Source organism: Pelophylax lessonae (genome assembly GCF_965119305.1).
Source record: "Pelophylax lessonae genome assembly, chromosome: 8".
NCBI lineage: Eukaryota > Metazoa > Chordata > Amphibia > Anura > Ranidae > Pelophylax > Pelophylax lessonae.
The window spans coordinates 75,355,221-75,379,741 of NC_138775.1; the positions used below are offsets into that span (position 1 = coordinate 75,355,221).

Consider the following 24,521-nt stretch of genomic DNA (forward strand, 5'->3'; position numbering starts at 1 on the left):
TTAGGCTCTATGTATTTTTTTATACACTCTTTTTATATATGTAGCAAGGTTTCCAGGCCTATGGCCTGATGTGGGTCTGCCATTAGTCCCGAAATCCTCTCCAGCCCATGTGAGTCCCAGGTGTGATAATTGAAACAGTGACAACTCCAGCATCTTTGTTTGTGGTTTTTATTATAAATTAAGGGGATGGGATAAGGGAATGAGTGGGATACTCCTTTAGGCTTCAACTAATTACAATTGGGACTTTTTGATCCTGGAAAAATGCCCGTTGGCGCTTCCTTGATGTTAGCCAGCGCCAGCCAACGCTCACTGACTCTGAGAACACTGTAAAACAGAGGAAGTGTTGAATCTCCGACCTATAGTCCAGTAGATCCAAGACTGAGAACTGTAGAACTCCTGACAATGCTTCAGTGTATAAGTCTTTGAATACTTTCCCCTGCCTGGCACAGCTTGAGGTAGTATTTGGTAGAACTCCAATAGCTAACACTGTAACTGGCACACGCAATACAATTCAGGGCCCAGACTGCAGGTGCCCCCTTTGCTCCTTGAACTCTTCAGGGTCCACTGACTATGTACCTCCTTTATACTTCAGGGTCCTCAACCTAGGTACCCCCTTTACAGCTAGCTAAACTTGGATCCCCGAACCTCTTCCGGAGTGGTCCCCTCTGACTCTAGGCAGACCCCCAGGGGCAATCTGCAGTACTCACGACCTGTGTAAGCTTTCCTGGGACTGGACCCCTCTTTCTCTCTCCGCAGGCTCTCGGCACACCGGATCCCCCTCAGCTCAACTCAGCACTCTCTGGGTTCTCAGACGACACCCCGAGACATCCACCTTCCTCAGACAGGAGGAGAGACAGCCACACTCTCCTTCCTGGGACTCTGCTCCCGCCAAAGACACCATGCCACGCACTTCCCCCCAAACTTATAACCACTCCCAGAATCCCTTGCAGTGTAATCTGCCTTCTGGGGTAGTTACAAGCTGAGATGTGTACCCTGATTGGGCTTCCCACACTGCTATATGAGAAGCCTCTCACAGGAGCCAGTGGGGATACCTCTCCCCTCAGCAGGCACATCTGGTAGCCATGACACCCTGACTAGATAAATCACAGCCCTGCTGTTAGGCAGACAAGGCCCACTATAGTTTTACCTAGCACCTATTTGTAGGGTGCTACATATACTATGTGATTTATAATGGGAACTAGTGCATTTTTAATGTTAGACAAGCAATGCCAGAATAATCTGCCCCCTGCCTTGGCTCATAAATCTCATTATTCTCCTTTCATTAAAATGATTGTAAAGTTAAGATGTTTTTATTAAAAAACAAGACAAAAAAAAAACAGCTGTATACTTGCCTTACCTATTCCACTGCACAGAGTGGCCCCCGAACCTCCCCTTCTCGAGTCCCCCGCCAGCGCTCCAGGCTTACCCCCTCCAAGGAGTGCCCCTAAAGGAAGTCATTTTCTATGGGGGCAGTCGTGCTGGCTTGCTCCCCAGCCCCACTGTCTGCTTCTATTGATACAGACAGCAGGACTCAGCCCCACCCCCACCCCCATTCTATTGTCATTGCTTTTGATTGACAGCAGTGGGAGCCATTAAGCAAATCCTGAGAGACCAGGAAGTGAGGGGAGAGAAGAGCTGCAGACATGCACAGCGATGGATCCAATGAGGGCTAAAATGCCTAAATGCAAGGAATGCATTAAGATAAAAAATGTTTAGGCTTTAGAATCACTTTAAACTCCTAAATTGCTCCATAGTTTTTAATCTTACGATCTTATTTTTCATTCACTATTCTTCTATCTTGTCCCACGATTTTCTCTGCTCCATTGTATTATTGCTGGTGCTCACTTTTGTTCTTGTATTTGTCTTTTTCCATTCAGAACTGCATGCACAGGAGTTTATACTCCTTAGTTAATACACAGGCACAGGTCAGTGTACAGGGCACAGAGGCAGGAACAGAACTTTAATGTTGGAGATCACAATCACAGTGTGTGGTTATCCCCACTCAACAGAAGAATATTGAATTCTGTCGAAGAGACATATTGCAAGATTTTTTTGATTACCAGCTACAGTCAATCAGCTGCAGTACTGATTAGTGTATTTTGACAGTGGCAGCCACCAAAATGTTCCAGCATGGGAGTTCTTCCATTGGCCTTGTTTGTGTATATCAAGGAATTTGTTCAATTTTTTTCATGTCTAGGGTAGTTCAGATCCCACCTGTTTAACCATATTACCTGGATCAGTACCCAACACCACCCTCCTTTACCTTTTAAATGACAACACTATCTTAGCATTGGAATTAAATAGCCGGTTCGGCCTTTTATTAAACAAAACCATAAATAACAGAAAAACATAAAACAGTCAAACCAATCCAGATCAAAGAATGGTTGCTGATCCTTGACGATACCATCTCCCAAAACTTTGGAGTCTGTGGTACCATTAAGTTAGGTTCTGTCCCCAGCCACCAAAACACAGCAGCGAGGACTATCCTAACTGACCACAGACCCCTACCACCTTACACTACCCGGTCAGTCTAGACTGAACCAGACCAACCATAGGACTCCATACCTGAGATGGGTTCCACCATTTTATCGTTCCACACCATGTTTTGGACCCTCGTCAAGGATCCCCACCACCAACGTCCAACCTCCTTAGCAGAACGACAGAAAATGGCATCACTAGGGCGGGTGGGAGTTACGTTTCTCCTATGACCTCCAGTCTGCAAGTGAAGTCCCTTCACTCCTCATCTCCAACTACTATATCTCCTGCTCCTCCCCATAACCTCGCCTTCTCTGCCAATAAGGTATGAATCCTGACCTCTTATATCCCAACAGCAAATTTAACCCCCTACTGCCTGGTTTTCTTTCCACCCTGTCATGTATGCCCTAGGCTTATCATTTCCTTCAAGCTCTGGGCATGTCTTTCAGATAGATACCCTGGCTTGATTTCTATCATTTTTTTTTAACCTACAGAGTAATTTGGCTTTAAGCATTTTATTTGTGTGAATATGTTATGGGAATTTGACATATTGTTGTTTGCATTTTATAAAGAAGTGTTTCATTTGCAGGTCTTGACTTTTCTGTGTTTCTTTGAATTCCTTTCATGAAATGACATATTGCCTCCAAATAAAGTGTGAAAGCTTCCTTGGATAAAATACCCCAGACATATTCTGAAGCAATCCACATTGCCCTGCTTCTCACTTTGTACAGGAGAGAACGTGCTCTTGAGGAACATGGTTTTTAGCTATAAATGAAAAAGCCAGTTAGCAGAGCATTTTTTTCCCAGGAGAAATCTAAGCCCTTTATGCCGCTGGGATGAAACAACATACTAGAGACAGTTTTAGAACAGCACTCACAGAAAGTGAAATAACAAGAACACACAGCTTTCAAAATCTATCTCATCCCGGTAATTTGCTCATGTTCATTTTAAAGGTGCACACAGCAGATTTTGTAATAAACACACAAGTTAAGTTACAGTTTAATAGGCTAGTACACCTAAACCTGAGGACTTATTTAAAGAGAATTTCTCAATATATGTTATCCTTTAGTTTGATGGGAGATGTAATTTGTAATATACATGTATCTATAAAGGGAGCCATGATTGCCGCCCAGGGTAGACTTCAAGACAAATACACAGTTGAAATGTAAACCATTGTATTTGCCAGGATTTTGAATTCTGTCTAGTTACTTTTGTGATTTATACATTTCTGCCTGACAACACTTCCTGGAGGTAACACCAATTTCTATTTTAGAGTAAAGAAACCCAGTGTTGTCATTTACTTGGCCTATCTTACTTATTGGGTAGAGAAGGAGCAGCAACACACTGATAAGTCATCAGTTCTGCTCACTCTACCCTTAAAGCGGAGTTCCGGGCACAAAAAAGATTTTTTTTTTTGTGCCCCTCCGCTAGGTATGCCGCACCTGAAAAGGAATTGGATAGTTATTTTTTTTTTTTTTTGTTTACTCACCTTTTTATTGACGATCGTAAATACTCACCTATGACAGCTTCCTCCTCCAGCGCCGAGGCTCACCCCGTCACTTCCTGCCTCGCGATGATTCCTGTCAGCTAAACGTCATAGCTCCCAGGAATCAATGCGCCGCACCGGCCCCGCTCGTCATTTCCGGGCGACGCCGCATTCCCCTGCTAAACAGCTTCTGGGCATGCCCAGAAGCTGTTTAGGAATGCGGCGCCGCACCGGAAGTGACGAGAGGGGCCGGTGCAGTGCATTCTGGGACACGAAGACGCGGAAGAAGACGGAGAAGAGGACCGCGCCGGCTTCAGCTGCCCACAACCGAGATGGAAACGCTGTGGAAGAAAATTTCTAAGTAAGTATTTCTTCTAAAAGGTAAGTGCGAACCGGGACAGATCAGAGGCTAGCCATTGTGGAATGTGCTAGCCCTGACTGTCCCGGGGGTATGTTCATCCAAAAAACGTTTCTCTGCCCGGAACTCCGCTTTAAGCCTGGTGCACATGATGAGATTATCAGACAAATGATCATTCATTTTTTTTTTGCATGCTAGTCTCCATATAGAAAATGAAGAGGCAGCTAAAGTTCCATATTTTTTATGCTCCGGCTAACACAGAACACAGAGGCTGCTAAAGTTACCAAAATTCTCGTACAACAGAATAAAAATTCAGAATTGATGTAATGTATTGTATTGTATTTTTGGATAAAAACTGTACTGAGTAAATGAAAATCATACGATATGGTATTATATGAGAAAAATGTTCATGCTTGTTCCATCGGATACATTTGCAACACCTTTCCTGATCAGCTCACGAAAGCTGTGTACTAACGCTCAGATTATTATATGATCACTTAGAAAGCAGTATTTATCATACAATTTTCTGTGTTTTAGGCTTTAAATACTTTCAGCATGATCCCATACCTCCCAATAATTTGAGGTGAGATAACGTGGCACCTTATAGCACATCCTAAAATGCCCCCAGTTATACAGGCCATGCACAATTAATATACATGTAGCGCTCACCTCCAGAGGGGCCGCGGAGGCTCTGAGGAAGAGGCACAGCCTCGAAACGCGTCAGCCCTCTGTCTACAGGAGACATTGGACTTTTAATTTGAAGCTGTCTTTTGGAATTGATATGCTGTTCTACCACGCATGTTTGTGAGTAGCTGATTTTAACCTTTATTATTAATAAAGCCCGCTGAGGATAATGCGCTAGGCTGGTGCGCCCTTTCTTTGTGTTTGTTTTTACAGTGTGTTCGACCACCCCGGTCGTAGAGGGCAGCAAGGCTTAGCCATCTGGGATGCCAAGTGTGGGTTTCAAGATTGAAACAGCCTGAGGATCTGGTTCTGAGCGCAGGAGCAGGGTGTTTAGCTTCACTCTTCTTGTTTCTCCCCAAGTAGTACTTAGACTGCCAGTGACACATGCAAACAGACAATTCAGGCTCAGTCTAGGGAATGTATTTTTAGTATGTGTTGCTGAAATACTTTAACAGGAGAAGGGTTTAGGGTCACAATATACTCCAAACCGATCAATAGCAATATTGGGAGGACAAGCTTCTCAATGGTCAGTATATGTCGGACTCTACAGCAGCAGTCCATAACGCATTTTTTGACACTTAGTTCCCTTGTGCCAGAAGAATTGCACAACTAATAGTCCACAGCAAGGTCTTTACTCACAGTGCCCCAAGAGCTGTCTGCCACCCAGCATCCACAAAAAGATCCTCAGAGAGGGAGATAAATAGATCCTTCTCCAGACCAGGACTTAAACATAGTGCCTCCAGCAAGTATAGTCCTTAAGCAATGTTCTCCAGAAGCTACTGAGGCTTAGACTACAATACTTTTTATATAATTAAAGTAGAACTATAGACAAAACTTTTTTCCTTTTTTGTTGTAAAAGAGCAAGGGAGGGTTATAACTCCTGTCAGATTTTTTTGTTTTTTTGCCATCTGTGTCCCATTAAGGAGATTTCCCTTAATTTCCTGTCCCATAGCCAAAGCAGGAAGTGAGAGGAAATCCCTGCAAATTAAGGGAATCCCTTGGGGACCCCTAGGTCACCAGAACTTGTGTCCCCATTGGAAGATTTCCCTTCTATTACTTTTCTGGGGACAACCCAAAATTTGGGATTTTCTTTTAATTTCACTTTCAATGATAACTGTACAAAGGAGAAAAAGAGGGTGAATCTCCCTAATGGTGGCACAGACAGCAAAAACTTACAGGGGGTTTAATCTCTCTCCACTGTATCCAAAACTAAAAAAAACCCATAAAGGTTTTGCCTTTACTTATACTTTAACTCTCTCCCATGGACAACACCCCCAGGAGACTGGAACCCTACCAAAAGAAGCCTCCGCCCTCCTGAACATGTGTCACCTTCCCAGCCACCTTCTAGATGCCTCAGTTCAGGAAATAGCTGGAGCATGATAAATATTCAATTAAACGAAAATGTGCTGCGCTAGAAAATAGTGAATAATGAAATCACCAAAAAAATACAAAAATTATATAATACAGAAAATATATATATCACTCTGTATGTGTGTCGGGATAAGGTAACCTGAAATTAATCAGTATTCCTTAAAAATGTGAATTTCACCAATGTATATCAATAATCACATAAATCATAAATCATCCAGTGTAAAATATAATAAAGTGAAAAAATTAGGGTAATAATTAAATTAAATCCCAATAAAGTCCATGCAAAAATTAGGAGAAAATCCAAGAAGGTGTGCCACAAGATCCCAAAGAGTGCATCCACGCAATTCCTTGTAAGAATATAATAAACACCAACGTGTAAATCACCCAGGGAAAATCAGATGGCTGCTTACCAGAACGGGTAGGTCTCTCAAGCTAATGAGTAGACCACAGATAGCTTAAGTGTAATGCCAAGGATGGCCACAGGATGTCTCCTTTAAATTCTCAATGGCGATGTCCACATAGTAGGAAACAAATTATGACAGGGGCATAGTGTAACTCCGTATACAAGGCATTTATTAAAAAGTAAAAAGCAGATAAAACCACTCACATTTGCGATGTGAATTCAAGGCATCTAAAGATTACAGGTACGCTGGAAACGAACGAACATCTCCCTCGCTGTTAGTATCTAGGTAGCCGGCTTGTTGGGGGCGTGGTCTCGTCACGTCTAGGGGTGACCTAGACGTGACGAGACCACGCCCCCAACAAGCCGGCTACCTAGATACTAACAGCGAGGGAGATGTTCGTTCGTTTCCAGCGTACCTGTAATCTTTAGATGCCTTGAATTCACATCGCAAATGTGAGTGGTTTTATCTGCTTTTTACTTTTTAATAAATGCCTTGTATACGGAGTTACCCTATGCCCCTGTCATAATTTGTTTCCTACTATGTGGACATCGCCATTGAGAATTTAAAGGAGACATCCTGTGGCCATCCTTGGCATTACACTTAAGCTATCTGTGGTCTACTCATTAGCTTGAGAGACCTACCCGTTCTGGTAAGCAGCCATCTGATTTTCCCTGGGTGATTTACACGTTGGTGTTTATTATATTCTTACAAGGAATTGCGTGGATGCACTCTTTGGGATCTTGTGGCACACCTTCTTGGATTTTCTCCTAATTTTTGCATGGACTTTATTGGGATTTAATTTAATTATTACCCTAATTTTTTCACTTTATTATATTTTACACTGGATGATTTATGATTTATGTGATTATTGATATACATTGGTGAAATTCACATTTTTAAGGAATACTGATTAATTTCAGGTTACCTTATCCCGACACACATACAGAGTGATATATATATTTTCTGTATTATATAATTTTTGTATTTTTTTGGTGATTTCATTATTCACTATTTTCTAGCGCAGCACATTTTCGTTTAATTTCCACTATGGGTTTTTTCTGTGATTCCTTTGTGCAGCAGCTCACCCTACAATACTAATTTTTTATATAATTATATTAGCGCAGAAATATCCACTTTTATATGATAAATATTCACACTGATCGAATCTCCCTGCCCTATACTCTGGAAACCTCTTCCTTTCAGAGGAAGGTGGGCGGAATCAAACTCTCAGCTCAGGAAACCATGAACAGATCAAAACAATTACTGCTCCACTCATTACAGTGACACCAAAAACTAAATTTAACCTGGCAGCCTAACTAAAGGAGAAAGCTACATTCAGAAGATTGTCATAAGTTCCCTAAAAAATACGCACTAAAAATTTACTTTCATACAGTGCCTTGAAAAAGTATTCATACCACTTGAAATTTTCCGCATTTTGTCATGATACAACCAAAAATGTAAATGTATTTTATTGGGATTTTATGTGATAGACCAACACAAAGTGGCACATAATTGTGAAGTGGAAGGAAAATGATAAATGGTTTTCAAAACATTTTACAAATAAATATCTTAAAAGTGTTGCGTTCATTGCTATTCAGTCCCCCCCTTGTCAATACTTTGTAGAACCACCTTTCACTGCAATTAAAGCTGCAATTCTTTTTGGGGATGTCTCTACCAGCTTTGCACATCTAGAGTGACATTTTTGCCCATCCTTTGCAAAATAGCTCAAGATCTGTCAAATTGGAGGGAGAGCGTCTGTAAACAGCAATTTTCAAGTCTTGCCACAGATTCTCAATTAGATTTAGGTCTAGACTTTGACTGGGCCATTCTAACAAATGAATATACTTTGATCAAAACTTTGTAGCTCTGGCTGTATGTTTAGGGTCATTGTCCTGCTGGAAGGTGAACCTCTGCCCCAGTCTCAGGTCTTTTGCAGACTTGAACAGGTTTTCTTCTAAGATTTCCCTGTATTTGGCTCCATCCATCTTCCCTTCAACTCTGACCAGCTTCCCTATCCCTGCTGAAGAAAATCATTACCACAACATGATGCCACCACCATGTTACATGGTGGGGATGGTGTTTTCAGGGTGATGTGCAGTGTTAGTTTTTCGCCACACATAGTATTTTGCTTTTAGGCCAAAAAGTTCAGTTTTGGTCTCATCTGATCAGGGCACCTTTTTCCACATGTTTGCTGTGTCCCCCACATGGCTGTTTGCAAACTTCAAACAGGATTACCTATGGCTTACTTTCAACAATGGCTTTCTTCTTGCCACTCTTCCATAAAGGCCAGATTTATGAAGTGCAGGACTAAAAGTTGTCCCATGGACACATTCTCTCACCTGAGCTGTGGATCTATGCAGTTCCTCCAGTTACCATGGGCCTCTTGGCTGCTTCTCTGAATAATGCTCTCCTTGCCCGGCCTGTAAGTATAGGTGGACAGCCTTGTCTTGGTAGGTTTGCAGTTGTGCCATACTCTTTCCATTTTCCGATGATAGATTGAACAGTGCTTGTGAGATGTTCAAAGCTTGGGATATTTTTTTTATAACCTAACCCTGCTTTTAACTTCTCCACAACTTTAACCCTGACCTGTCTGGTGTGCACCTTGGCCTTCATGATGCTGTTTGTTCACTAAGATTCTCTAATAAACCTCTGAGGGCTTCACAGTACCATTGTATTTATACTGAGAATAAATTACACACAGGTTGATTCTGTTTCTTAATTAGAATTTCTGAAGGCAATATGGTTCCACTAGATTTTACGTGGCCCTCGCACCTGTCCTGCAGCTGCGGCACCCCCCTTGTCTCTGCCCCCACCTTGTCTCTGTAGTTGGCAGCAGATAGGACAGAACTCCTTTGCCAGATGCTGCACTCCTCTATGCAGCTGCATAAAAGCTTGTCTTTGCTCACCCCCCCTTCTAAGCAGTCCGCATTAGAGAGGAGGGCAGAAATCCTCCTACGGATCCTGCACCTCTTTGTGCAGCCACAACACCACCTTGCCTCTGCCTCCCCTGCTCTCAGCATTCAGCAGACTCTGGAAGTTGACTCCAGGCCTTCTCTGGTTCTCCTCCAGACCCTGCACTTCTTCCTAGATCCACCCGCATCTTTTTCCTGGCAGCAGCACAAGGTAAGGGGGTGCATTGTGATGTAAGGCAGGGTGGGAGACTCTTGACTTCTGATGGTGGGGGGGCTCTTGACATCTCATGTAAGGGTGTAAGGGGGCGTGGGGTGCTCTGGACATCTAATCTTACAGATGTAACCGGCCCTTTGAGAGCAACCATAATGCTGATGAGGCCCGCGATGAAATTGAGTTTGACACCCCTGTTAAAGTGATTGTAAAGTCAGAAGATTTTTTTATCTTAATGCGTTCTTTGCATAAAATAAAAAGCCTTGTGTGCATCAGTCGCCCCCCCCCCCCCTTAGCCCCGCTAATTCTTACTGAGCCCATCTCTGTCCATGAATGCCTCAGCCGTCACTGGACTCTTCCTTCTGATTGGCTGAGACACAGCAGCGGCGCCATTGGCTCCCACTGCTGTCAATCAAAGTCAGTCAGCCAGAGAGGAGAGAAAGGGGATGGGGCCAGGCCACAGCTTCATGTCTGAATGGATGCACAGAGCTGTGACTCTGCTCGGGTGCCCCTATAGCAAGCAGCTTGCTATGGGGGCACTCACCAGGGGGGAGGGGCCAGGAGAGCAGAAGAGGGACCTGAGAAGAGGAGGATGCGGGCTGCTCTGTGAAAACCAACTGCACAGAGGAGGTAAGTATAACATGTTTGTTATTTTTATTAAAAAAATTAACAAGACTTTACAATCACTTTAAAGTGCATCTATACCCAAAAACAAAACTGTAATATGTTGTAGCGTACCAGTCTTTAAATGAGCCGGCTGCAATAGTTTTCTTTTTTTCTTTTTTTTCACCTGGTTATCCTGCAAATAACATATTGCAATCACTATCCTAGGGTGGCTACTCTCTCTCCCCCACTGTATCTATGAAGGGAGCCATGATTGCCAACCAGGCTAAACATGGCTGCCTTTGTTCATCTTAATGCCACAGGGGATGAGGAGATTAGTAGTTTACAGAAGAAAGATAAAAGAAAGATGAAAAAAGAATGCAGCCAACACATCTAAGGAATATATGTATATAAATTATATTTATATAAACAGTACTGTGGAAAAGTTATAGGTAGGTGTAAAGTAATAAATGCTTAAAAAAAAAAAAAAAAATATATATATATATATATATATATATATATATATATATATATATATATATATATATTTATCAATTTACAAAATGCAAAGTTAGTGAACAGAAGAAAAATCTAAACCAAAACAATATTTGGTGTGACTACCCTTTGGCTTCAAACCAGCATCAATTCTTACACTTGCATACTTTTTACACTTGCATAAAGCTAGGGATTTTTTTTGTAGGATTCAAGTCAGGTGTATGATTAATCAATTATACCAAGCAGGTGCTAATGATCATAAATGTATGTAGAAACACCATCATTAACTAAAGCAGAAACAGCTGTGTAGGAGTCTTAAAACAAGTACAGCCAAACTATGCTACTAAGGTGAGGTTGTGGTAGGCAGTTTTGTCTCATAGGTCATACACCATGGCAAGACTGAGCACAGCAACAAGACACAAGGTAGTTATACTCAGTGCTGGGACAAGGTCATTCAGTGCCCAGGTCAAGGATACCAAAATTCACCCCCCCTTCCCTTAGGGTCAGGGTCAAGGTCCCCCCTTATCCCTGTAATAAACCGTTGAGCCCAGGGCAACCTCCCCTCCTACCCACTCCTTGTCCCGGCCCTGGTTATACTGCATCAGCAAGGTCTCTTCCAGGCAAAGAGTTTAAAGACAACTGGCGTATTTTTCAAGCTCTTTAAAAGCAGCAAAAAGAAACGGCCAACGTTGAGGATTGTATACGCAGTAGTCGGCCAGGGTAACTTAATGCAGCAGATGAAAGACACATTATGCCCACTTCCCTTCAACATAAGAAGATGTTCAGCAGTGCCATCAGCACAGCACAGTATTGGCAGGAAACAGTGGGACCCAGATACACTTATCCACTGTCTGGAGAAGTCTGGCCAGAAGTGGTCTTCATGGAAAAATTGCAGTCAAAAAGTCATGCTTACTGTCAGTTCTGTGCTGATAGTTCTGCTGGATGTCTTTCATTTGCTGCATTAAAGTGATATTAAAGGCTTTTTTTTTTTAATAACAAACATGTCATACCCACCTGCTCTGTGCAGTCATTTTGCACAGAGCAGCCCCAGTCCTCCTCTTAGCCCCTCCCTCCTGCCGAGTGCCCCCAGAGCAAAAAGCTTGCAATGAGGGCACCCAAGCAGGCTCATTCCTGAGCTGCAGCTCTGGTTGTCCATTCACTCTCTCTCCTCATTGGGTCACTGACTGTGGTTGACAGCAGCAAGAGCCAATGGCTCCCGCTGCTGTTTCAGCCAATGAGGGGTAGAGTCCCCAGAGAGCCAAGGCTCTCATGCACATCGAGATAGGCTCAGGTAAGTATTGGGAGAAGGGGGGGGGGGGGCTGCTGCACAGAAGAGGTTTTTTTACCTTTATGCATAGAATGCATGAAGGTAAAAAACCTTGAGTCTTAAGAATAATTTTAGGTTACCACTGCATCTACAGTCCTCAATGTTGCCCAATCAATGGTGTTCTCAATGCTGAGGAATACAGGCAGTTACTTCTTACCATGCCATTACCATTAGGGAGGCATATGATTAGGAGCTTTCTTTATGGTAAAAAAAACAAGGAGTCCTGGAAATTATGGTTTTTCCTCCGCCGAGCCCTGATCTCAACATCTAGTCTGTCTGGGATTACATGAAGAGACAGAAGGATTTGAGGCAGCCAACATCCACAGAAGATATGTGGGTAGTTCTCCAAGATGTCTGGAACAACTTATCTGCTGAGTTCCTTCAAAAACTGTGTGCAAGTGTACCTTGAAGAACTGATGCTGCTTTGAAGGCAAAGGGTGATTACGCCAAGTAATGATTTGATTCGGATTCCTCTTCTGTCCATTTAATTTTACATTCTGTTAATCGATAAAAAACATACTATTAACACTTGTATTTCTGAAACAATTTAAAAATTTACAGCATTTTTTTGCACCTGCCTAAACTTTTGCAAAGTAGTGTATATACTGTACAATAATGATTTGTGTTTTAACAAACAATACAAAAAAAAAAAAAATATATATATATATATATATATATATATATATATATATATATATACTGCTCAAAAAATTAAAGAAACACTTTTCAATCAGAGTATAGCAATAAGTCAATTAAACCTATGGGATATTGATCTGGTAATTTAGGTAGCAGAGGGGGTTGTTAATCAGTTTTAGCTGATTTGGTGTTAATGAAATTAAGTGTCACTGACTGTTTTTCACTGGTTTTGTACTTGGCTAGGATCAGTGTCACTACTGGTAGCATGAGGCGATACCTGGACCCTATAGAGGTTGCACAGGCAGTCTAACTCCTCCAGGATGGCACATCATTACATGCCATTGCCAAAAGGTTTGTTGTGTCTCCCAACACAGTCTCAAGAGCATGGAGGAGATTGCAGGAGACTGGGAGAGCTGGACAGGGCCGTAGAACCTATCTAACCTATCTAACCCTGTAAAGCAAATTTCACTATACATATATTTTCTGAGCTGTCAGAGGCAGCTTTTACTGTGCATGCGGGTGCAGAAGGAGCAGCGACAGCGCAGCAACTAACCCTTTACAGGGTTAGATGGGTTAGTTTTCGATCGTGCCTGCAAGTAGATTTAGAGATTTTAGTTTTAGGCTGGACTTCCCCTTTAAGGTTAATGTTCATTGCGGTCACAGTCACAAATCTCTTGTCATAATGTGACAACAGCCGTATTCGTTACCAGTTTTTTTAAAAAGCAAATGGTAATTTATTGCTAATGGTGCTTTGAGCCTAAAATGGGAATATGGCCAGGTTACTGCATCTGAAATGATGCAGCAACCTCTAACAGCTAATAACATTTCATATGCCTTGTAAGGTTAGTTCGAATGACAGATGATATGTCATGTGGAGTCATATTTCCCAATTTCTGTAGAATGGCAGGTGATAGGGTGATGTTGAAGTATGATTTAGTCTAGAGTATTATCATTGCAAAATAGCAGTCCAAAAAAATAAAAGGCTCATAATTAGCAAATATTTCATTGAATTTTTGTATTTTTTTTAGCTGGCAGAAGGTAAAGCAAATGTTTCTGATTTAGTGGGAATAATTTGTCTCCAAGTAACCCTTCTGTGAGCCACAGTCAGCCGTGCACAGTATGATAACTCGATTAGAACTGACATGAACTACATTAAAACACTAATGCAACTTCAGTGCAATAGAAAAAAAAAACATAACTACAGGCTTTTTCTCTAGTACTAAAAGTCTAAAAACTAGAATATGAACCATGTAACATACAAATGACTGAGTGCTTTTTACAGATTATCATAATCAAAATAGGACCATTTATGCATAAAACCTATGTAAAGGAGAACCTAGCAATATACAGTAGTTACTGTGTGTGTGTATGTATGTATGTATGTATGTATATATATATATGTATGTATATATATATATATATATATACAGTGTATATCAGTGTATATATATATATATATATATATATATATATATATATATACAGTATATCATCAAAACGATATTTTATAATTTATTTCCTTAATTCAATTAAAAAAGTGAGACTCATATTTTATATAGATGCATTACACATAGAGTGATATATTTCAACCATGTTCATGTACAGTATAGAATGCACTCAGTACCTGGTCTGGGTTCCTTTTGCATGAATTACTGCATGGAGGCGATCAGAATGTGGCACTGCTGATAAAACACAGTGGACCAACACTAGCAGATGACATTGCTTACCAAATCATCACAGGCTGCGGAAACTTCACACTGGACCTCATGCAACTTGGATTCTGTGCCTCTCCGCTCTTCCTCCAGACTCTGGGTGCATGATTTCTAAATGAAATGCAAAATTTTCCACAGTCCGTGATGATTTGGGGGAGCCATGTCATCTGCTGGTGTTGATCAACTGTGTTTTATCAAGTCCAAAGTCAGCACAGCCCTCTACCAGGAAATTCTAGAGCACTTCATGCTTCCCTCTGCTGATTAGCTTTTTGGAGATGCTGTTTTTTTTTTTTTTTCCAGCAGAACTTTGCACCTGCCTACACTGCCAAAAGGTACCAATTCCTAGTTTAATGATCATGGTATCACTGTGCTTGATTGGCCAGCAAACTTCCCCGACCCAAACCCCATAGAGAATCTGTGGCCCTAATGTCAAGTGGAAGATGAAAGACACCAGACCCAAAAATGCAGACGAGCTGAAAGCCATTATCAAAGAAACCTGGGCTTCCATAACACCTCAGCAGTGCCATAGGCTAATGGCCTCCATGCCACACCACATTGATTCAGTAATTCATGCAAAAGGAGCCCCAACCAAGTATTGAGTGCATACTATAATGTACATGAATATACTTTTCAGTAAGCCAACATTTCTGTATTAAAAATCCTTTTTTTATTGGTCTTATGTAATATGAATTTGGGGTTTTCACTAGCTGTAAGCCATAATCATCACAACAAAAGAAAGAAATGCTTGAAAAATATCACTCTGTATGTAATGCATCTATATAAAAGATGAGCTTCACTTTTTGAATTGAATTACTGAAATTAATTAACTTTTTGATGATATTATAATTTTATGAGATGCACCTGTATGTTCAGGCATCATACAGGTCAGTATCTGCTTAATGGACTGAGATGCTGGTTCAGAGAAGAAACTATACTAAAAATCCTAGTAGCCATACAGTTTCTAACTGTGTTTACAAATGTTTGCCCCTGCTGCAACCTCTAAGCTTGTGACGTTCTGCAAAGTTACAGCATTGCAGTCTGATTACTGGAGGTGAGGAGACTAAAGAAACCCTTCCTGCTGCAGACTGAAGACCTAATCTTTACCAAGTCATTGGTCTACAGTTTAAGCACTGCTGTTTATTGATAAAACAAAGAGCTTCAGAAAAACACAGTATACTGCTGCATGTCAAGAATTTAAACAAGCAGTCTTGCATAGTTGCTAAAAAGTCAGTTTTAAAGGGTAAGTTCACCTTTTCCAGGAAAAAAGAATAGCCCTTCTGATCCCGCTCCACAATCCCTTTGTTTTTCTGAAATAACTTACCTTAAAAAGAAGCTTCAGATGCACTTCCCATTGGTCATGCAACATGTGAAGAAACCGCTTGGCACCTGATTAGGTGCTTCCCTCCGCCAAACAGTACCTCCTGCCCTCCAAACCGTTAGAGCAGACTGAGAGCTAATACCAGCCCTACTCATACACATACAAGACACATACATACACATACAAGATTGTTGGGCTAGAACCAAAGAAATGACTGTTTATTGAACAAAAAAACAGGCTTTTTTATACACTTAAAAAGTAGGTCAGTCACAGCATGAACAACAAAACAAAATATTTACCTGAAACATCACAAAATTAACTTTGGGTAATGAGGTAGACTTGGCACAAGGCTAATCTCATCATAGATACCTCCAAGAGTTAGCCAAATTAGCCAACAGACAGAAACAATTAATTAACACAATTAACAATGGGAGAGATCTACTTAACAATAAATAGGGATGAGTCGAACACCCCCGTTTCAATTTGCACCAGAACACCGCGAACAGGGGAAAGTTTGTCCAAACAAACAATCTCCATTAAAGTCTATGGGACTCGAACATCAAAAATCAAATGTCCTCCTTTTGAAGGCTTAAATGCAAGTTATTGCCCAAAAAAAAGTGTATGGGGGTCTGGGTACTGACCTGGGGAACATGTAGCAATACAAAAGGGTTTTTTTTTTTTAATGATTGGTTTTAAAGGAACAGTGATATACTGATTTTAATGTGGCTTAAAGTGAAACTATAAAATTAAAAATTCCTTCAAATTTCGTGCCTGGGGGGTCCCCTAATGTGCCTGTAAAGTAGCGCATCTGTACGATGTATGTAGCCTGCTGTAGCAATACTGACATTTCTAAAGAAAAAAATGACATATACATACAAATTTGAAATCACATGTGCTTGTCATACAGGTGCAAAAAATTGGGCCTTGGTTGTTGGTGTTGCCTGAAAAACACAACCCCTCGCAGTTACTCTTGCTGGACACAGGAATGGGCCCTGCTGCTAAAAATTCCATACAAATTTTGAAATCATACGTACTCTTCATACAGGTGCAGAAAAATTGGGTCTTGGTTGTTGGTGTTGCCTGAACACCGCGTCCCCTCGAAGTTACCCTTGCTGGGCACAGGAACAGGCCCTGCTGGTAAAAATTCCATACAAATTTGAAATCACATTTACTTGTCATACAGGTGCAAAACATTGGGCCTTGGTTGTTGGTGTTGCCTGAACAACGCAACCCATTGTAGTTACTCATGCTGGGTGCAGGAACGGGCCCTGCTGGTAAAAATTCCATACAAATTTGAAATCACATGTACTTGTCACAAGTGCAGAAAAATTGGGTCTTGGTTGTTGCTGGTGCCTGAACACCCCAACCCATCACAGTTACTCTTGCTGATCACAGGAACGGGCCCTGCTGGTAACAATTCCATACAAATTTTAAATCGCATGTACTTGTCATACAGGTGCAGAAAAATTGGGCCTTGGTTGTTGGTGGTGCCTGAACACCGCAACCCATCGCAGTTACACTTGCTGGGTGCAGGAACGGGCCCTGCTGGTAAAAATTACATACAAATTTGAAATTGCCTGTACTTGTCATACAGGTGCAGAAAAATTGGGCCTTGGTTGTTGGTGGTGCCTGAACACCGCAACCCATCGCAGTTACACTTGCTGGGTGCAGGAACGGGCCCTGCTGGTAAAAATTACATACAAATTTGAAATTGCATGTACTTGTCATACAGGTGCAGAAAAATTGGGCCTTGGTTGTTGGTGGTGCCTGGACACCGCAACCCATCGCAGTTACTCTTGATGGGCGCAGGAACGGGCCCTGCTGGTAAAAATTCCATACCAATTTGAAATTGGCAAAGATTAAGTGTTTTATGTGTTCTTATCAGTGATCTAGTGGGGGCACTGTGCTCTGACCTGGCCAACGTTGGGTGTTGGCTATGCAAACTTGCCGGTGTGACGGGGACCTAGAAGGTTAATATTGGCAGGAACTGAAACTGAAATTGGGCCTTTGGTGTTGGTGGTGCCTGAACACCGTAACCAACCCCTCACAGTTACTATTGCTGGGCGCAGGAATGGGACCTCCTGGTAAGAATTCCATAAAAATTTGAAATCGCATGTACTTGTCATACAGGTGCCAAAAATTGGGCCTTTGGTGTTGGTGGTGCCTATACAAAGTAACCCCTCACAGTTACTCTTGCTGGGCTCAGTGCACAGGGACAGGGCCTGCTGTTAAAAATTACATACAACATTTAAATTGTATGCACCTGTCATAGAAGTGCAAAAAATTTAGGCCTTGGGGGTTGGTGGTGACCTAAACCAAAAACATTGTTGGAAGCTAGCAGAATCAAGGTTGAGGAAAAGTATAGGCAGAATATGCAGTCTTCAAGGGATAGCAGACCCCTAGCAAATTCAGTCACTTACATCAGCATCAGGGGCTTGATAATTGCAGTTGATCCAGGACTGATTCCTTTTTATATAAAAGTCAGCTGGTCAACAGAGTGGACAGACGCACTCTTTTGTTTCCTAACAAAACCTTCAGCAGCACTGAACTTCCATTCGGAAAGCACGCTGGAAGCAGCACAGACCAGTAGCTCCATTGCATATTGAGCAAGTTCTGGCCAGTGGTCCATCCTCAAGACCCAGTAACCCAGTGGATGCTCAGTTGGAAGGGTCTCCAGGTCTGCTCTTGCCCTTAGATAATCATGCACCATGTGATGGAGCTGCAGCCGATGGTTGCTTAAACATAAAAACCCTGGGTGCTGCTGAGGACTAAAGAAATGTTTAAAGGCATCGGTCACCCGGCCGCCTTCTCCACCGCTTCTCCTTTGGCTGAACGATGCCTCAGAAACACGTCCAGAGAATGTTAACCTCCCAGTGTCTGTAAAGGTGTTACACAAATTCTTTTTCAAGGCCTCCTCAAGATGTTTCATCCTCTGCTCCCTCTGCGAAGGCAGGATGAGCTCTGCAACTTTACTCTTGTAACGTGGAACAAGAAGGGTTGCCAACCAGTAATTATCCCTCTCCTTGATAGCACAAATCCTCTGGTCGTTTCGCAGGCTTTGCAGAATCAGGGAGTCCATGGAACGTAAGTTTGAGGAGGCATGAGCTTCTGAGTCCTCTGGGTCATTAAGGATGACATTGTCAGGGGCAATCTCTCCCCAACCACGTACAACTCCTGGGGTTTCTGGGGAATGAAAACCATCCCATGAAGACTGCTGTATGCTATCCTCTACATTCATGCTGCCGCAATCCTCCTCCTCCTCTTCCTCCTCCTCCTGTGTGTTTTGTGTCCCTGCAGGAATGATATCTGCATAAAGGGGGCCTTGTGAGGAAAGGAAGTCCTCCTCTTCCTCCTGCTGTTCTGCCTCAAGTGCCCTGTCCATGATTCCACAAAGCATGTGCTCCAGCAGGTAGACTAAAGGGATAATCTCACTGATGCATGCACCGTCCCGGCTCACCATCCTTGTGGCCTCCTCAAATGGTGACAGGATGGTGCATGCATCCTTTATCAAAAGCCACTGGTGTGGTGAAAAAAAGCCAAGCTCCCCTAACACTGTCCTTGTGCCATACTCACACAGGTACTAATTTATGGCCCTCTGCTGCATGTGCAGCCGCTGCAGCATTGCCAATGTTGCGTTCCACCTGGTGGGAATGTCACAAATGAGGCGGTTGGTGGGCAGGTTGAATTCCCGTTGAATGTCAGATAAGAGAGCACTGGCACTGTATGAACATCAGAAATGGCCACAGACTTTTCTGGCCGGCCTCAGGAGATCTTGGAAGCCTGGGTATCTGGTCAAGAAACGCTGCACCACCAGATTCAGGACATGTGCCAAGCATGGAACATGTGTCAAGTGTCCCTTTTGGAGAGCGGAGAGAAGGTTGGTGGCATTGTCGCATACAACCATTCCTGGCTCAAGCTGCCGTGGCGTCAACCATCTCTGAGCCTGCCCCTGCAGAGCTGATAGAATCTCTGCCCCAGTGTGACTCCTATCCCCAAGACAGACCAACTGAAGAACGGCATGGCATCTTTTAGCATGACTGCTTGCGTAGCCCCTTGAACACTTAGGGAGCACTGTTGCTTCAGAGGACAATTGAACAGAGGAGGACATGGAGTAAGAAGAAGAGGAGGAGGATGTGGTGAAGTAGCCAGATGAGGCAGAACCAGCACCAGCTTTTTGGAGGCGTGGTGGCAAAACAAGCTGCAACACTGAACCCTGTCCTGCATCCTTCCCAGCTGCCAGCAGAGTAACCCAGTGTTCCGTGAAGGAAATATAACGTCCCTGTCCATGCCTGTTGGACCAAGAGTCAGCAGCAGAAATGTGCACCTTCCTGCTGAGTGCTCTCTCCAATGATGCCAAAACACCTTACGCAAAAAGAAATGTCTTTTTGGTACCTGCCATTGTGGTACAGCACATTCTACAAATTTGCGAAAGGGAGCAGAGTCTACCAGATGAAAAGGCAGCAATTGTAGTGCTAGCAATTTGGCCAAGCTAGCATTAAGACGCTGAGCATGTGAATGGCTGGGACAGTGTTTCTTTCTACAGGTCAGCAACTGGGATAGTGAAATTTGCCTGCTGATCAAATCAAGCGGTGGTGTACTGCTAGCAGATTGGGTGCACGTGTCTGTGGCACTCATTGCTATACTATAATCCCTCCCAATGCAGGTTTTTGAGAAGACATGAGGTATAGTAGTGTTAGAGATCCCTGAGGAAATAGGTGAAGTATGCTTGTTTTTATCTTGTGGCTCTTTCAGGTGCTATTGCCAATGGACTGCATGGCAGGTCATCATATGTCTTGTCAAGCATGTGGTGCCCAAGCGGCTTGTGTTCTGGCCACGCTTGATAAGCTTCAGACAGAGGTTGCAAACAGCAACGCTGCGATCTTCTGCACATGTGCTGAAAAAAGCACACACTAATGAACTTTTGGAAGTCCGTGGGGAGTTTGCAGCACCCTGCACCTGTGGAGCTCTGTTCTGTGATGCAATAGGTTGGCTACTCCCCTGGAGCACATCCTGCCTCATTGGAGTTTTGCCTCCTCCTCTTCCCCCTCACTTTCCTCCTCTATCCTGTCAGGCACCCAAGTACAGTCAGTGACCTCATCATCCCCTTCCTCCTTCGTCACTGGAAAAACTTGGCAGCATGCTGCAGCTGTGGCAACATGACTGCTAGTTTCTTGTCCGTCATTGTTACCCCCTCACTCTAGGCTAACGTTATTCCCTTTATCAAACTGGGAACCAACATCACAGCATTCAAATTGCTGCACATTCTCCAGCAGCATGTCACTGACACTATGATCGAATAGTTCAGGTGATTCCTCCATGCATGATGGTGGGGTGACAGAAGGAGTAGCTGTGGAGAAGGAGCCTGTGGAATGGGCCACTTTGGAAGCTGCAGTGGAAAGCAAACTAGTATGAGCATGGGTGTCTAAAGACGAGGAGGATGAAGACGGCTTATTTATCAACTCCACCAACTCTTCTAGATGCTGTGGCTGAATAACACGGCCAGCACCGGAAAAAAAGGATGGGCGTGCCCCACCTGCAGAGGTTGCACCATGTCTGTGACCACCACTTTTCACTTTCGACACAGAGGCTGCTTGCCCTCTTTTCGTGGCATGCGAGCGTCTGCCTCTTCTTGTCAGCCTTTCTGACATGTGGATTTTGGGGGGGTTATTATTACTGGTTGATCAATATATAATCTATACATAATGCTCTTCTGATATGTACTGAACTGACCGATAGATACTGAATGGCCTGATATATACTCAAGTGGCCTAAATATCTATAGAGATATCAATGTATGGTCAGATACAGATATATGTAGAAATCAATACATGGTCTATACTGAAATGACCGATAGTTGCTGAAAGGCCTAATATATACTCAAGTGGCCTATATATATTAGATATCAATGTATGGTCTATACTGAGCTGACCGATAGATACTCAATGGCCTAATATATACTCAATTGTCCTATATATATATATATATAATAGATAGATAGATAGATAGATAGATAGATAGATAGATAGATAGATAGATAGATAGATAGATAGATAGATAGATAGATAGATAGATAGATAGATAGATAGATAGATAGATAGATAGATAGATAGATAGATAGATAGATAGATAGATAGATAGATAGAAATGTATGTTCTATACTGGACTGACCGATGGATACTCAATATAATATATATATATATATATACTCAATTATCCTATATATATTTTTTAGTTTGAACTGGATGGACTGATGTCTTTTTTCAGCCTCGCAAACTATGTAACTATGTACAGTAACTATATATATATATATATATATATATATATATATATATATATATATATATAGAGAGAGAGAGAGAGAGAGAGAGAGATAGAGAGAAATCAATGTATGCTCTATACTGAACTGACCGATAGATACTCAATGGCCAAATATATCATCAATTGTCTTATATATAGAAAGAGATCAATGTATGCTCTATACTGAACTGACCGATAGATACTCAATGGCCTAATATATACTCAATTGTCCTATATATAGAGAGAGATCAATGTATGCTCTATACCGAACTGACCAATAGATACTCAATGGCCTAATATATAATCAATTGATAAACTGCAAATCACTTTACTCTCCCTGCCTCAATCACGATCCTCTCCCTGCCTAACTCACTGCTAGCAATGTCTCTGATTAGACTACACTGTACTGTCTGATAAACTGCAAATCACTCTCCTCTCCCTGCCTCAATCACATTCCTCTCCCTGCCTCAGCCACTTTCTATCTCGCCCCCACAGTCACACTACACGCGGCTGCTGTGTGAGCAGCCTTTATATAGTGTGGGGCGGGTACTTGATTGCCATACTTGATTATTTGATATTTGAGTACTTGATTTGCTAAAGGCAGCCTGCCTTTGTCCAATCATGGCATAGATGATTTGATTAGCCAAAGCATGGAGCTCAGGGTGCATGCTTTGGCAAATCACATAATGCACTGAACGTGCTGACAGTGCATTATGGATGCAGGCGCTCAAATTTCCCATGAAGAAGCACATTTGTTCGTCATTCGATGAACGAGCGAACAGACAATGTTGAAGTCGAACTTACGTTCGACTCAAACTCTAAGCTCATCCCTAACAATAAACACATAACACACAATGATCTCATCCCACAGACTATCTGGCAACAGTATTCAAGAAGACCCTGGGCTGTCCAAATGTCATTAACCTGCTTTCTTTTCACATACTGTACATCTGTTCACTGAGTTTCAAGTTGGCAGAGACCACCATGGCTTCCTTGACTGGTAAATGTAACAATGTCCTTTTGCATTATATAACAGGAGGACATCTTCCTAAGTGCCTATAGCTCCCTTAAATGCCAGGGTCCATAGTCAGTGGGTAGGAAGCTTGCCCCTAGCCCTCTCCAAAAGCCTGTCTTGGTTGAATCTGTCACACAACATAATTAAATAGCAACCACTGCTCAACCTGAAAGTTCATGTAGGTCCAGTGAAAATGTGCAACGCTTGGGAGGCTCCTGACAGCCATGGTAGCAATATAAAGTTGTAGACCAGCACACACTGATGGAATCATGATACTCCTTTACTTAGCACAGGAATTAAAAATCAAGTGTCCAACCTTGCTTACATTTTGAGCCATGTATAGACCTTAATCATAGGCCATAACTTAGGCCCACCTATGGCTGAAACATGTGAGCAAGGAAGGAAACTTGTTTTTTTAATCCTGTGCTAAATAAAGGAGTATCAATATTCCACCAGCATGTGTCGGTCTACAACTTTATACTTTTCATTGGTCAGCACGGTCATGTGGTCTCTATTTATCAGATATGACAAAATACATTTTATTGTAATTGTTAGCAGAGCACCTACCCAAGTGTGTTTTCATTAGAAGATGTGTAAGGTCCGGTGTCAATGGGCTTTTCTTTGCGTAAGAACAGCTAATTTTCTCATACAAGTCAGTGAGAATGCAGCATAGAAAGAGCTCAAATGTAGGTCGGAGGGAGGTCAACAGCAGGTCAAATGCACCTGTCAATGAAATCTGAATGATGTCAGAAGCATTGCAAACATATGTTAAATGCAAGTGAAATGCACCTAAAAGCATGCTGCATTTGTCTATCCGAAAAAGCCTAAAAACAGGTCCTTTATAACTCCTCTACACAGAGGATGATTGAACCCCCACAGAATATTCTTGTATGCATATGTTATTGTTGTTACATAACCTGTTTTCTCTTCTACAGACGAAGAGTTTTGGCAATTTCAGATGGGATTGAGCATATTGGAGAGCTCCGATGGGAGTTATCACTTTGTCTTCTTGCTGCTTGGACGGTTTGCTATTTCTGCATTTGGAAAGGAACAAAGTCTACTGGAAAGGTTAGAGCAAAATGTATTTCCTTTATTTACTAAGGATCATACGACCGATAGATGTTTCTTGTTTAAAGTACAAATGCAAGAAGATTACAAAGTGTGCAGACTGGTAATTATTACAAATAAAGGGATATTGCAGGTATACTGTAGCACCC

The 24,521-nt window shown here is 42.3% G+C and overlaps 1 protein-coding gene across 1 annotated transcript in view; it reads left to right on the top strand.

The window, feature by feature from the left end:
* SLC6A11 (solute carrier family 6 member 11) overlaps positions 1-24,521 on the top strand; it is a 423,717-nt gene that overhangs the window by 183,956 nt on the left and 215,240 nt on the right. The window contains exon 6 of the mRNA XM_082265786.1: positions 24,240-24,372. Coding sequence (XP_082121912.1) covers positions 24,240-24,372 — 133 coding nt within the window. The remainder of the gene's footprint in view (positions 1-24,239; positions 24,373-24,521) is intronic.